Genomic DNA, 15391 nt, shown 5'->3' with positions numbered 1-15391 from the left:
TTCAACGTATAATTTTTTGTAAGTTTAACGAAAGAATTTTTGCATGTGTAAGATATATCATATATTGTGATCCTTTAGAAATTTCACTTGGCAAATGTTTAAGAATTCGCTATGTTGGTCTATCAAAAAGTCAAAACATTGCAAGGGTTGAAATATTTACTCAAGTCGACATTTCTAAATCTGTTTGGAGCCTGAATGCTTTAACTCGACATTTTTCCTATATTTGCAACGTAAAGCTATCAAAATTTTTGTTTCACAATTTATTTAACTAAGTTTGAAATTCTCAACCTTATAATGGGTGCTGTCAGGGTACACTCAGAGGTTGCAAATCTGGCGTCCATGTATGACTGCTCAAATCCTTTTGATTTTCGAGATATAGCGTTTTTATATGATTAAAGAAGGTAAAACAAAACTAACCGAATTTGAAATTCTTAACCCTATAGTGGGGTGCTGTTAGGGGACACTTAAGGGTTGCAAGTTTGGCTTCTAAATATAAACTTAGATATAAAATATACAAGCAGAACTCGAATTTCTCAAATTTCTGGTGTGGCACTGTCGGGGTGCTCTTCGGTATTGAAAATCTACCCACTAAATTTGACTGGTCAAATTCTTTGGGTTTCCGAGATGTGATTTTATGATTTTTCTAATTTTCAAAAACTTAAATAGAAATAAAAAACGATCTTAAAGTTCTCAACACTATGGTGAGGTGCTGTTAGGGTATATTCAAGGGTACTATCAGGGTTCAAATGTGGCCTCTCACTTTAATTGCTCAAACCTTTTTGGTTTCCGAGATATGGAGTTTGTCATGGTTTTTTGAATTCTTTTTCAAAAAAACTGGTTTTCAAAAACAACTAGAAATTGAAAATCTGAAACCTACGATGGAGTGCTTTCAGGTTACAGTGCAGGCTATCAAATCTGCAATATAATTTTTTCGGTTGAAATACTTTTGGTTTTCGAGGAGGGCCGTTATACTTTTGGCTTACCTGTAACCGGCGTGCCTTGGCATCATTGGGTCTTGGCTTCGAGACTTGTTTTCTTTTAATAGATTTTATTTAGGTTGCTTTTTTTTGGAAACTTTCGATAGTCGGATTATAGTCCGTTTGTTTATTTTTTGCTGGCTTTTTCCGAAATGTATGTTTTTTTTTCTAACTTAAATAGTTTTTATTTTTATCGAAAATCGTTCTGTTACTTTTTAATTAACGAACTCTGACTGTCAATACAATTTTTTTAATCGTTTTTGTATCGCCTAAGTGGTTTCCGTTTTATTTATACCGGCTTGGGCACCGTAAAATGTGTCGTTCGAAACAGAAATTACTTTTCTCCGTTATTGTTTGCTTCTGAAGGGTTGGTTGTAAAATGAGTTTTGAAACTTAGTAGCTCAAAGTTTTTCATGGCATTTTTTGGCTGAATGGTTGTCTATCCAAGTAAATTATTATTATCAATCTTGTTAAGTTATCGATCCTAAATAATTACACATGAGATATTGCGACCGTAGTGTTACCTTAGGGATCCACTTTTTTCCCAGCGCAACTTGCAACTAAAAGTGCTCATTTTGTGGCAATTTTTCTCATTGCATTTGCAATTAAATAGCATCTTATTTATCTGCTTTTTGATAGCTACTGTTGGAGATGGAGAAGTGACCGTGGAACAAGTGCAAAGTCGTGAAACTCTTAATCTCCAGGTCGGGGGTTCAATTCCGAAGGTCTTATTTTAAGCATTAGCAATTAAATAGCATCTATTGTATCTGCTTTATTGATGGCTTGTGTTTGCAGATTGAAGTGTTTGCAGATTGAAGAATTTTTTTCTTTTTTATACTTTTTCGTTGTTCCACTTTCAAGTTAGAGCATTTTTTGGCCGTTGTGTTATCGCTTTGGTTTGCGTATTCCTGCTTGCCTTTGTTAATGTCTGCGAAAGGCTATGACTGCTAAAATGTAAAGGTCTTTGTTTAGCGCTGAAGAATGAAGTAATTTATTACTTATTTACATCGTGTTTTACTTGGGGAAAAAGTTGTTCACGCTCAAATTTGATTTCTCGCGGTTGGAATCTTTCAAATTCAATTCAATTTCTTTTGCCAATTGAAAGACAAATAACGCTCTTGAACATTAAAAGCTGACCTTTCGGCAGACCAACCAGAAAAAAAATTGAATTGGAAGTGCGAGCCGAAAAGTTTGCCGGCGGCACAGAAAATGGAACGTTTTTTCCAGTTGCCATTTTATGGTTTTGCGACTCAAAATTGCCGACTGCAGGGGTGGATTTAGGGGAAGAAGATGGATAAGCAATCCCTCCAGCCCCCTCCCTTCGTTCATTGGAGTCTTGTCCACCTTCGGTGCTATTTTGTGACCGCCGTTTTCGGCCCCTACCATTAACAAAAAAATTTCTTCAGGTGCCTTGAGCGCCAATTATTGCTACATTCGAGAAAAGGGGGGGGGGGGGTGGGCATTCTTCGGCAAAATAGAGTCTATATAGGGATTTAGGGAAGCTCGGGGAATCGGTTCGATTGATCTTCACATTTTTGAAGTAAGGTATTGCGTATGGCTTCATCTTTAAGCTCTTTTAGCTGTCATTGGTATTCTAGGAGTAATTTACTCGAGTTAGCTTCTCGAACAAAATGTATTTTTTTATTGTAATTTTGTAATTAAAGTTTTGAACCTTGTATGCTACAGGGGCAGCAACAGGAATCTCTTGTTAAAATTAGTTAAAAGTACAATTAATCCAATCACCATTCATGGCTTCGCAGATAGTTTTTACTAATAGTTTCGAGGATCTTCTATGCAAATGCAGTCAATTTAGCTATCAAACTGTCTTACACAGGGTCTACCGATTAGTTAAATTTCTCTTCCGGAATTCATCCAGCAATCTAAAGTGCCTAAAAATCGTTTGCAAAATCGGATCAATTGAAAATCCATTGAAAAATCCGATCAATTAAATGAATTGAAAATTCAATCAGGAAATTTCATTGAAATAAAATCTAATATCGAAATAAAATATAAGTGTTAGCATTTTGTGTTGCATTTTAGATATCACATGCAATTTGAGTAACTGCTTGATTAGAAACAGTTCTTCATTGAGTTGATTTTCACAATAAAATAGCTCGGAGTGTTGTTTCTTTGAACTTGAAGAGGAGAGAAAAGAAAAAAGATGGCCGATCAAGCAGCACGAAATTTGCAGTTCGAGTACAAAGTGGTAAGAGTTTCTTTCAAAGATTCTATGCCAACCACAATCTAACCTTGATTGGAAAATCAATATGAAAAACAAAACAAATTCACCATAAAAGTTACTCTTCAAGCGTAGATTCAATACTATTGAAATTTAAGGTGCCGAAACAAAATATATATATTTTTTTTATGTCGCCGCGGTCCAGAGGATTAGAAATTGACGGTGTCAAAAAGCTCAGAGTCTGTGAAGCGTGAAAAGAAATGATTTTTTTCGGGAGAAGTAGAAAAAATATTTCAAATGGTACAGAAATTACAATACAAAAAGTGCAATACAGATTTTATCATTGAACAGTGTTAAATTATGAGAAAGTTTCTAGGCGTTCTGGTCTGAGTTGTCTATTCAAAAATTGTGATTGCGATTTAAGTTCAAAAATGGGCCGCAAGCACATGAAGCTCGTAAAATTTGATATTTTTACATAATTTTGATCTGAGTAAAAATAATATTTTAATCAAATTAGAAAAAATTGCAATTCATGAACTAATCATGATGAGGTTAATAGCACTGTAAATTTATATGAAAATTATTAACATACAAGGTAATATGCTTCAAACCTACTGAAAAACAGTCCAAATTTGTTTCAGAACTCGAACTTGGTGTTGCAACCGGACCGTAACTTGATAGACAACAAGCGAGGCAGAGATGAGGCGACAGGGGAGGTGTTGTCCCTAACCGGGAAGCTACTGGGCACCCAGATGGGAGACAAGGCACTGAGATCCAAACCGCCCCAGATGCAGAGGCGCAAGGAGAAGTTAGTTTGATTCAGAATCTTAAAACAGATTTGAACTTCTATACTATATTTTAATGCGCGTGACACGTATCTTGCCAGCTTTAAGCGTTGTTTTCACAACAGTTAAGGGCATAAGGTAAGTATGCATGGTTAAGCTATGTCGTATATTGTAATGTATAACAATTTTTTTTCGATTTTCCAGTTTGAATCTAGTGTTTGTTCCAGCGAATTAAAAGTTAGCAACACAAAAGTAGGATTCTGTCAGCTTCCCCAGGGGTTGCGAATTTGGCCTCCAATTAAGAATACCCAAATCCTTTTAGTGTACGAGATTTTTGAGATTTTTTCAAAGTTTTTCAGAAAACTCAAACTAAAAATAATTTCAAACCCTGTAGTTGGGTGCTTTCAGAGTACTCTCAAGGATTGCGAATCTTGCCTCCAAATATGACTGCTGAAATCTTTGTAGTTTTCGAGATATGACGTGTTATGGTTTCTTTTTAAGTTTTCAGAAAACTTAGTTTTTAAAAAATTCAAAAGATTTGAAATTTCCTAATCTTGTAGTTGGGTACTGGGTACTGTGAGGGTACTCTCAGGAGTTTCGAGATATAAATCTTGCGCCCAAATGCGACTGCTCAAAACCTCTTATATGACCTTTTTTGTGATATTTCAAAAAACTTTCAGAAATCTTAAATTTGAATTTTTTTTGCCAAACTTTGAAATTCCGAACACTCTATTTGGGGGCTGTCAGAATACTATCGGGTGTTGAGAATCTTCTTTCCAATTATGACTGTTCAAATTTTTGTAGTTTACGACATATGGCGTGTATTGTAATTGCTTAAAAAATCTCAGTAAACCTAAGTTCATTTTTTTTTTCAAATTTTGAAATTCCCGACCCTTTGGTTGGAAGCTGTCGGAGAACTCTCGAAGGGTTGAAAATCTTGCCTCTGAATATGCCTACTCAAATCATAATAGTTTTTACTTAAATCTTTTTACGGTAGTTGGGTACTGTTAGAGTACGCTCAAGAGTTGCAAATTTAGCATCGAAACGCGACTGCTCAAATGCTTTAAGTTTCCAAGATTTGACGTTTTTAATGTCATTTTAAAATTTTTCAAAAACTTAGATATATAAACTTCACAAAATTTAATGTTTTTTCAATATTTGAATTTAAAAACTCATAGAAAAAAACTTGTCAACATTTGAAATTACGAACCCTGTCATTGGGTACTGTCAGAGTACACTCAAAGGTTCCAGATCTTTTTTTTCAATGTATGCGGTTTTATTGAGTTTTCAAAAATTCCAAACAAATTATTGCCCTGTCTTTCGTATCATAAACCACCTGATTACAAAAACTCGTGAATCGACAATTCATAAGATGTGACGAATCGTAACAGGTGACATTTCGTTACAGTAGATTAATCGGAGAACACTGATTCTTGCGCAGTATTCCCCTGGTGCAGAATGTAAGCGCAGCGGAGCAAGCTTATTCTTCTTGTCTATGTGTTGTTACAATTGTCGCTTGTTAAGAATTGTCGCTTGTTAAGAATTGTCACTTGTTAAGAATTGTCGCTTGTGAAGAATAGTCGCTTGTTACGAATTGTCGCTTGTTACGAATTGTCGCCCTACCACAAAAATCTTAGATAACTAAAATTTTTCAGTGGACTAGGGAGTATAAAAGTACGTATACTACTTGTGAAAGAACAGCATATAGCAAATATATGTATTCCACTGCTAATGAAGAATCGTCACAAGAAACCTCTCATGTACAGTATTCTGAACTCCTTTGCCTTTTTGATAAAAAACTGGAAAGAAATGTAGAAAAAAAATTATCCAAGTTTAGTTGGATATCTCTATCTTTGTTTATTTAAATTTTATTTGGTTTCTTTAAGTAATTTTAAGTAATCTGTCAATAATTTAAGCTCACTATTATCCGAACAATGAGCACATTGGGTTTGTGTGGGAGTTTAATTCTGTTGTATCTCAATTTTCGAAATGTCTTCGTGAAATCAAACATTTTACAGAAGAGTGATGTTTTGCTATTGCCTGGAATTTATGCCACCATGATTTGCGAGCTGAATCAATGGTATTAAAATTCCGAAATAATAAAGATGCTTCTAGTATCTGAACTTTTCGACAAGCATTGCGACCTTTGTGGCGTTATGTACAGAATTAAAGAAACAGATAGAAACATTTTGGTAAAGGAATATTTAAAATCCGAAATTAAACGGATGCTTTAGTATCTGGCGTTTAGAACATGTGCATGATTAATGAAACGGTTAGATTTATTTCTGTAAATGAACGTATGAAACTTTTGGTTTATTATAAAAACTAGATATGAGTCATGGGTCCCTGGAAAAGCAAGTATGAAAGATGGCGTCCGCAATTTTTGAAAAAAAATTTGAAACAAGTAAGCAAATGCTTGCCCGCTCACCAAAGATTTCAAGCACAAAGATTTCTGTTTCCAAAGATTTCAAGCACAAATAAAAAACTTTTCATTGGACCATCAAATTTTCAGGGTCTAATTTATCATACTTGTGAGACTGCGCAAGCAGTAACTTTGCGGTTATTGTTATTATGTACCGGCATCTAGTTGCTTAACTGAAAAATGGTATAAAATTTTTCGTGTTTAGACGTGTGAAGCGTGACCAGGCCAGGTATGACGTAGATCGGATGAAGGGGACAACATTGCTTAGTGAGAGTGTGGATGAAATGGTATCTTCAGGAGTCGTGTACAGGCCAAAGACACAGGAGACAAGACAGACGTATGAGATCATGCTGACATTCATACAAGAGGCTTTGGGTGACCAGGTACATGTCACTACTTGATTGCAAGATTGAATCAATAGAAAAATATGGTCGGAGGAATCTGATCGCAAAACTGTTAATCAGAGTGCTTAGACAATATTCCTGCCTGATTCACAGTTTTACGATCAGATTTCTCCGACCATAATAATCTATTGATTCAACTGATAAAAAAACTGACTTGTTTTTTCAAGAACCTTCAACTTTTGAATTTCGAAGAAAAAAAATAGATGGCCTTACAGCTTTTTGAAATTGTAGAACAATTTATGATGGACTTTTTTTGTAAAAATAAACTTAATTTGAGAAAACTGGATCAATAGGCAAGACTTTTTCGCTGGGAAATCAGATTTTTCCTTTTTCGAAATTTTCCTTTTTCGAAATTAGAAGTTGATCACGTTTATCGTCATCTCTACTTTTTTTTTGTTCAATAGTCGAGTTTGCCTTCCTTTTAACAAAAGAAATGCACTGAACTTGAAAAGAAATCTTAAGTCAAACTGCGAAAAATCAAAATTGAGCGTGAACAAATTTTACGACTTTTTCCTAAAAAAAGACCTATGCAAGATTACTCACTACGTTCATTACTCTTAATCAGATTGTTTAGACAATATTCCTGCCTGATTCCGAGTAATGAACGTAGTGAGTAATCTTATATAGGTCTTTTTTTTGAGAAAAGTAAAATTTGTTCACGCTCAATTTTGATTTTTTGCGGTTTGACTTGTGATTTCTTTTCAAGCTCAGTGCACTTCTATTGTTAAAAGGAAGGCAAACTCCACTATCGAAAAACAAAAGTGTAAAGATCACGTGATCGAATTTCGAAAATGGAAATTAATTATCAGATTTCCCAGAAAAAAATTTTTGCCTATTGATCCAGTTTTCTCAAATTGTGTTTATTTTTACAAAAAAGTGTCCATCATAAATTGTTCTACAAATTCAAAGAGTTTTAACGCCTTTTTTTTTTCTTCGAAATTCAAAAGTTTAAGGTATTTGAAAAAACAAGTCAGTTTTTATCAGTTTCCTTGCGTTCATTACTCTTTTCTAACTGTCAGTTGGCTATGTTTGAAAAATTGTCAATCACTAGAACATTATCGTCAGAACAATCTAATCGCAAAACTGTCAATCACAAGAGCAATATCGTCGGAACATTCTGATCGCAAAATTGCGAATCACTAAAATAATATAGTCGAAACGAAAAAATCGGGGGTTTCTAACTTTTCAAAATGGTACTGTCTAGAGTAGCATATACTCGTCATGTATTTGATGATGAAAGGGATATAAAAAATGGTAACGTCCGATTGTTAATTTGTGGTTATTGTATTAAAGAAAATCATTTTCAATGATAGATAATGATGGTTGGAATTGGACTCCTCCAATGTTAGTAATGTAATAAATTGTTTCCAAAATAAGATTCCATTCATTATAAAGTAAAGAATTAGCAAACAAAAAGAATCAATTTGCTAGGAAAAAAATACAAAAAATCAATCAGCGAAAATGCCGTGGGTTTTTTCAGCCTATTTTCAGACGCCTCTGAAACTAATTGACTCAAAGTTTTACATTTTGATACATGGAGGGTATTTTAATCAGCTACCATATAAGCCAGACAATAATACAGTGCTATTTAAGGGCACAAAGAACAAAATTTGACATTTCAAAGGCTTTTTTTCTGGGTTCCAAATTGGGTTATGATTAGACAAAAAGGTAAGAGACCAAAAGTTGCTTAGAATTTAACCGGAATTAATATAGTGCAATTCATTTTTCGAAATTCGCAACCAATACTGTACACCAAATATGGGTCATTTTGAGTTTTCTTAAATTTAATCAAGAATTACGCTAAAACTATCTAGTTAATGATAAGAAAGTTATATCAAAAGAAGTCTCTTAGATAGTCCGACAAAGTAAACGCTCCAAAAATCTGTATAAGAGAATATAGTTTTGATTGATAGCCAAAAAAAGTCGAATTATTATGTAAAAATCAAAATCTTTGCTTAAAAACAAATGTCAAGCGGTATTTTTCGAATTTTTACTTTCTAAATTTTTGTCGGGGTGTGTAAAAAGCTTCTTTTGTTATAATTTTTTCATCAATTAGCAGTGTTTTTTCAGCTGGGTTCTTGATTTACTAATAAAAAGCCAAAAACACCCATTTTTGGGAAAAAAATGTTGGCTGCAAATTTCAAAAAGTAAATTGGATCATTATAATTCTGATAAAATTTTGAGCAAATTTTCAGTTTTTTGTTGTTGTCTTATTCTAAACTCAATTTGAGAAAAAAGATTTGAAGTTTTAAATGTCCGGATAACTTAAATGAGAACTGTAGGAAGCTGTTATGAAGACGAATAAAACTTGAAATTAAAAACGCGTTTTTACCAAATTGGGTGAAGATTAGACAAAAAAATGAACAGAAGAAAAGGTGCTTTGAGATTCACCAGAGTTAATATATTGTGCAATTTTTTAACCGAAATTCCTAAAATTTCGCCCCAAAAAATGGTCATAGGCTTTTTTAAATTAATCAGCAGTTACGCTGAAACTACCATGTTAAATGATGAGAAAAAAAGTTATATCAAAAGAAGACTCTTACACAGCCCAACAAAATTCTTGAAAAAAAAGTTGCCAAGTTTTTCGGAAAATTTTTGAAATTTGTTTTAGCCGAAGACTTTGATTTTTATGAAGTAAAAATTACCTTTTTGGCTATCAATCAAAATATATTCTCTTACATAGATTTTCGAAAATTTTATATCTCGAAAACTTTGTTTGGCCGTGTAAGGGGCTTTTTTATTTAACGTTCTCATCTTTAATTTGGTAGGTTCATCGTAATTCTTGATTAATTACAAAAGCCAAGTTGACCCATTTTTTGGGTAAAGTTTTGAATAAAAATTTGGTAAAACTATTGCACCATATTATTTTGGTGAAATTCTGAGCAACTTTGCCCTCTGCATTTTTTGTCTTATCTTAATCATCATGTAATAATAATGTAACAATTGTGTAACAGTTACAAAAATCTGGCAAGTTTCAACCCAAATAACGTAATTTTTGGCTGCCTTATACACGCTCATTTCGGACTGGCTCACAGTTCCGGTTTGTTTTTAAATTCATTTAATATTTTAGCCTCGTGACGTGTTGTGTGGTGCGGCTGACGAAGTGCTCATAACACTCAAGAGTGAAAACAGGAAAGATAAGGAAAAGCGAAAGGAGGTGGAGTCCCTGCTGGGAGGACTACCCGATGAGAGATATGCTCTGCTGGTGAATCTGACCAGAAAGATCACTGACTTCCAGAACGCTGACAAGTTCAGTGCAGGTAAGGACCAGGTCCAGATATTGGTTATAAAATTATTAAGATGTCGCTTGTAATATTATTTTTCTCCCATCAAAGTTCTACGTTTTAATTACAGCTACGACAATTTTACCCTTTTTAAATTTTCACTTGACGTTAATTTTATTGAAGAACTCGGCTTTATTGTTTCAATCGCTAGTTTTATCAATTGTAGTATATTGCTCTGCGGTTTGGTGTTCGCCAGTATCCTGTTTGCGAAAATTGGAGAGTTTTCAGCGAAGAGTTACGAAATGGGTTTACAGTAAAGACGATTGTCAGGTCTATTCTTTCTTACGGTTTAAGCTCCTTCCTGTTTGTTTTTTGTAGCAATGAATTGATCTTTTGATAAATAATTAAAACAGTTGGCATAATTTACACAATTGGAGCAAGTCAAAGTGAATTCGACCTTAGATCAGTCAGAAATGAACGAATTGAATTTGAGCATTATTAAAAACTCAGGTGTTGCTACAATTTTTTTGTAGGCGCTACCAGTACCTCAAGCGAGATGCTTTGTGTGACAAAAATTAGCTGTGACATGACTCTAAAAGCATTCAAGGTTGCTCTGGGTAGTTTTCTGTTTTACACTTAGCGTTGTGTATTAGTACGACTATTCTTGTTTTCCAACCCAAGTCGAAAATGTTGGCGCCACCATCGGTGGCACCCTTAGTTGTTTTGATAGCTTGTGTTATAGAATGTACACTTTTTTTTTACACAATTATAGCTTTTTTTTACACTTGCATAGCTTGCGTTATAGTGTTAGCTCTCTTTTTTTCCAACCTGAGTCGCAAATATTGTTGCGCTGCAATTGTTGCGACAAATTGTGTTAATTTTGAATGTGTTCATTTTGATCCAGCTATTAACTGCAGTCAATGCTAAGGATATCAACACCGACTATTATACTACAATAAGTACTTTAGCTTCAAGATGTTATGGCACTGTAGCGGCGTAGAGGTAGGGAAGGAGACCTGCAAAAAAAATAAGAGGGTTCGAACATGGGTCAATTTTTTAGTAACTCAAGTCTTGTTTCTACTTTCTTATTGCGCTTTGTAGAGACGCTTTTTTCGTGTTCTTGCTAGTGTTTCGCCTCAGTGTTGTATTTGTTGCCTCTTCTGCTGGCAATTTATTAGCATATGTAGCAGCTTTTTTGCTCAAGGGCCGGCATGTAGCTGCTCAAGGGCCGGTAGCGCAAATGCGAGGACATGGGATTCCAAATCTCCTGGTCGTGGGATCGAATCTGCCACTGCAAAGTTTTTAATTTTATGGCTTTTTCTACTTTTCCTTATTTCCTATTATAGAGCATCGGTAGTGTATGCGAACGCAGCTTCGCCTCTGCGTAAAATTTTGCAAGTTTGATACCAGTAATACCTGTTCTCTTTTTATAAAGTGCAATTGCAATAATTAAAGGTCTTAAAATGATTGTACTGTAAATAATTGAATCATCAATAATCTTAAGTAATTGATGTAAAATTTCTTGTACTTCCTTCATCCGAGTTGAGCTTTTTTCTTCTTCATCTAATCAAACGATACTTTACGCATTGGAAACTCGAGGAGCCTTTCACTTGGCTCCAATTGATTTGAAAGTCTGAATTTTTCTGTGAGTAGCATTTTTTCTGTTTGTTTTATTGGTCTGCTACCTCAGATTAATGACCGAAGTAACCAATTTTGAATGACGAATCGAAAACTGCGGCTTTCATTGACATTTCAGTTGCCATTACGGTAAGTATTTTTTGAAAACAGGAAAATTGAGGAGTTTTGCGTGGACTATGACAAAATAGACAACATTTATGGTACTTCAGATCAATGACCGAAGCAACCAAGAATCAATGTGTGAAGTGAAATCTATGTTTTTTTGACATCGTAGTTTTCGTTATAAAAAGTACCATTTGATAGAAGGAAAAAAAATGTTTGTGTAGACAATGACGAAATAGACGACACTTATGGGGTGAATGTGCAATTTGACGACTCAGATGAAGATAATCAGGAGGGAGAAGAGGGAGGGGCGAGAGGGGGAAGAGGAGCTGCGGCTGATGGGGAGAATGTGTACGGGGAAGTGAGGGAGAGGGGGAGTGATAGTGAGGATGACGAGGGAGATAGCGACTCTGATATGGACACCACGCAAGGTTAAATCAAAAAGACTTATCTTAATTTTATCAATCTGGAAGAAAATAAGTAAACACAAGACAATATGTGTCAACACAGTTTAAACACAGTAACTTCGCAAGCTTGAGTTTTGACCTAATTAAGTACCACACAAAATTTTGGAATTTTTTATTGAGGCTGGAGATGTTTTATTGAGTATATTTTTAGGTAAAGCAAAAGGAGCATCGGAAGGCGTAAAAGAGAAAGATACGAAGAAGCACTTGAATGCCGGTCTGACCACCATGACTTCCAAGAAGAGTTCAAGGTCATTGGATGAACTGAATCCGAGGGACATCGACGCTTATTGGCTGCAGAGGAATTTGAACAAAGTCTACAATGATGCACATGCAAGTCAGAAAAAGGCAGATGAAGTTTTAGCTATTTTAAAGGTAAGAACAGAAAAAGTTTTCACCATACCAAACTAAGGCTGGCATGTCGACATTGGCATTAAGCCAAGACAAGGATGCAATCTTTGTTATCAAATGCTTTAATGTCGGATATGGATATCTTGCCAAATAGGAATCTTGCCATGTCATGTGAGTTTGAATGTTTTTGACGTGTTTGCATATGAGGTAAGTTTAGCATATCATGCGACTCTTCCGAAGCTTTAGATAGTGAATTATTAAAAGTAATGAACGTAGTGAAGACTCTTATTTAGGTCTTACTGATTTTTTTTTTCAGGAAAAGTCTTAAAAGTCTAATAACTACAGATGTACATTCATATACATTGATGCATTTATGAATGTACTTAGGTATATATGCCCTTTTTGAGTTCAATTGAAGTTAATCTGCTGAAAGTGACGTAAAAGCTGTCCCCAAATACGAACGTGGAAATGTCGCGAAAAAACGTGAAGGATTTCTAGTTTCGAAAGTGGAAGTTTAGAGATTTCCGGTGGAATAAAAGTTTGCCCTTTGATCCAGTTTTCTCTATTGGATTCATGTCATCAAAAAGCGCCAATCATAAATTGTTCTAGAAATTCACGAGCTTAAAGGGCATCGATTTTTTTCTTTGAAGTTCGAAAGTTGATATTTTTTCAAGAAAGTCAGTGGTTTTTTTTTAATGCTTACTTGCGTTCATTACTCTTTTCTAATCTTCGATTGGCTGTGTTTACACTAGCGATCAGCGTAGTCTATTACTGCGAAGCTTCTTTTTTTTTCTAACCCAACTCTTAAATAAAAGTGTTCACTTAAACGGAAATTTCACTGTAGGATTGGAAATTGCATAGCATCTATTCTCTGCTTTATTTGTGGGTAGTTTTTGTCATCAATTAAGCGTCCGTCGCTGATTGGTTAGTGCGCGAGATTAATTATCTCTAGGTCGCTGTAGGTCTTAGGTTGGAAACTGAGACGTATCCGAATTTTTACTATTTCGAGACTTATTTCTACTTTTTCTTATTGCCCCTTATAGAGCTGCTTTTCGACGTGTTCTCGAAAGTGTTTGCGAAGCAGAGCTTCTCTTCTGTGTTATATCGTAGTGTCGCTTTTCAGGCTGCTGGCGACAACCGAGATTGCGAGAACCAGCTAGTGGATCTGCTCTCCTTCGACCAGTTCGCATTCATCAAGAAACTGGTGCAGAATCGAAATGTAGTTCTATATTGCACCCTGTTGGCCCAAGCTCAGAGCCAAGACGAGAAGGAGAAGATTGAAGATAAGATGCAAAGTGATCCCAAGTTGAGTGTCATTCTACATGCGCTGTGGGAGACTTCGGATCACCAGGAATCATCATCTTCGCGAGGTTCCAGTCTCTGTTAATTGTGATTTCAACTGTTTTAATTCGTTTTTTACATTATTCGATTTAATCATGTTTGTTTTGATAATTTTACTTTAGCTGAAGTTCAGAACTGTTTTTATGATTTTTATATATTTCGCTTTTGGAAAGTATGCGCAGTTAACAATAATATATCAGTATGTGAATACTTAATTTACTGCTCTAAGATATCATTTTAAGTGGAACCTGTTAAGATTCAGAGTTAGAGCAAGTAGGACTAGGGGATAGAGGTTTGAGAGTTATCTGCGGTTTCAACTGAGGAGAGAGAAGAGATACTGATTGTTGAAGAATGAATTGAGATTGTGTTTTTAAAATGACACGACAAACTGAGCATCAAATAGTACCAGTTAATTAATTACCAGTTAATTAATTAGTTTATCAAATACCAGCAGACCAGTTGACCTTGTCTGAGTGCATTGAGTTTTATACCAGTTGACCTTTAATTAGGTTTCTATTGCTCAAGTCTGACCTTGAGTTTGGTCTGGTATTTCACTAGTCTGGCATTGAGCTCGTCTGTCCTCAACACCCCCACTCAGGCTGAATTGGCTTTGTCCAATGTCAGGCTGCAACCCATCAGCGTTCGACGATGTTGATCCACCTTTGCCTTGCTCAGGGATTTCGTCAACAAGTCAGCCTCCATGTTTTCGGTTGGACAGTACTCGAGCGCAAATGTTCCATCCTCGACCCGCTCTCGGACAAAGTGATACTTGACATCAATGTGCTTTGTACGCTTCTGCATTACGGGATTTTTGCACATCTTGATGCAGCTCTGGTTGTCCTCGTTGATCACAGTTGGACCATCACACGTCATATCCATCTCATTGAGTAGGGATCGTAAGTAGAGGCCTTCCTGAACAGCCGCTGCCATTGCTTGATACTCAGCTTCGCTGGTAGATATTGCTGCAGTAGGTTGCTTCTTGGTACTCCAGCTGATTGCTGCTCCTGACCGCTGCACATGAAAACTGTAGCCTGTTGTTGACCTTCTGTCATCAACGTCACCAGCCCAGTCAGCATCTGCTGAACCATAAAGGTTGAACCCATCAGGATCTTTGATGTAGCACAGCTCCAGATCTTTGGTTCCTTTCAGGTATCGCAGTACTCTCTTAGCAGCCACCCAGTGTGTTCTCCCAGGATTCTCCAGAAACCGTGAAAGTTGAGTCACAGTAGCTAGGATGTCTGGCCTCGTTTGCTTGGCTATGTACAATAACGAGCCCACTATGCCTCTGTAGTCCTCACGCTGCATTGCCACTGCTTCTTCTGAGCCCGCTCCAGGGCAGTCCTTCTTCGTCAACTGAGTGCTGATATCAGCTGGTGTCCCTACTGGTTTGCAGTCAGCCAACCCAAAGCGCTCCAAGCAGTCTTCAATGTAGCGAGACTGATTCACAGTGACAGAACCAGGTGCCCGTTTGACCTGCATTTTCAAAAACCAGGCTAATGGACCG

At 35.8% G+C, this 15391-nt stretch overlaps 1 protein-coding gene across 2 annotated transcripts in view; it reads left to right on the top strand.

The window, feature by feature from the left end:
• Positions 1 to 3020: 3020 nt before the first annotated feature.
• Positions 3021 to 15391, top strand: part of LOC134848047 (U5 small nuclear ribonucleoprotein 200 kDa helicase-like) — a 77289-nt gene continuing 64918 nt past the window's right edge. Inside the window, exons 1-7 of one of the 2 annotated variants that reach the window (XM_063865381.1) lie at positions 3021 to 3183; positions 3798 to 3964; positions 6569 to 6746; positions 9838 to 10027; positions 11956 to 12162; positions 12350 to 12570; positions 13670 to 13916. In XM_063865381.1, the coding sequence (XP_063721451.1) occupies positions 3139 to 3183; positions 3798 to 3964; positions 6569 to 6746; positions 9838 to 10027; positions 11956 to 12162; positions 12350 to 12570; positions 13670 to 13916 (1255 nt within the window). In that variant the 5' untranslated portion in view covers positions 3021 to 3138. Of the gene's footprint in view, positions 3184 to 3797; positions 3965 to 6568; positions 6747 to 9837; positions 10028 to 11955; positions 12163 to 12349; positions 12571 to 13669; positions 13936 to 15391 lie in introns of those variants that run through there. The other variant, XM_063865382.1, reaches the window with a different exon arrangement.

Source organism: Symsagittifera roscoffensis, chromosome 6 (assembly GCF_963678635.1).
Source record: "Symsagittifera roscoffensis chromosome 6, txSymRosc1.1, whole genome shotgun sequence".
Lineage (NCBI taxonomy): Eukaryota > Metazoa > Xenacoelomorpha > Acoela > Convolutidae > Symsagittifera > Symsagittifera roscoffensis.
Note: the sequence above shows the minus strand (reverse complement) of the source record. Positions and strands in the feature narration are given on the sequence as shown.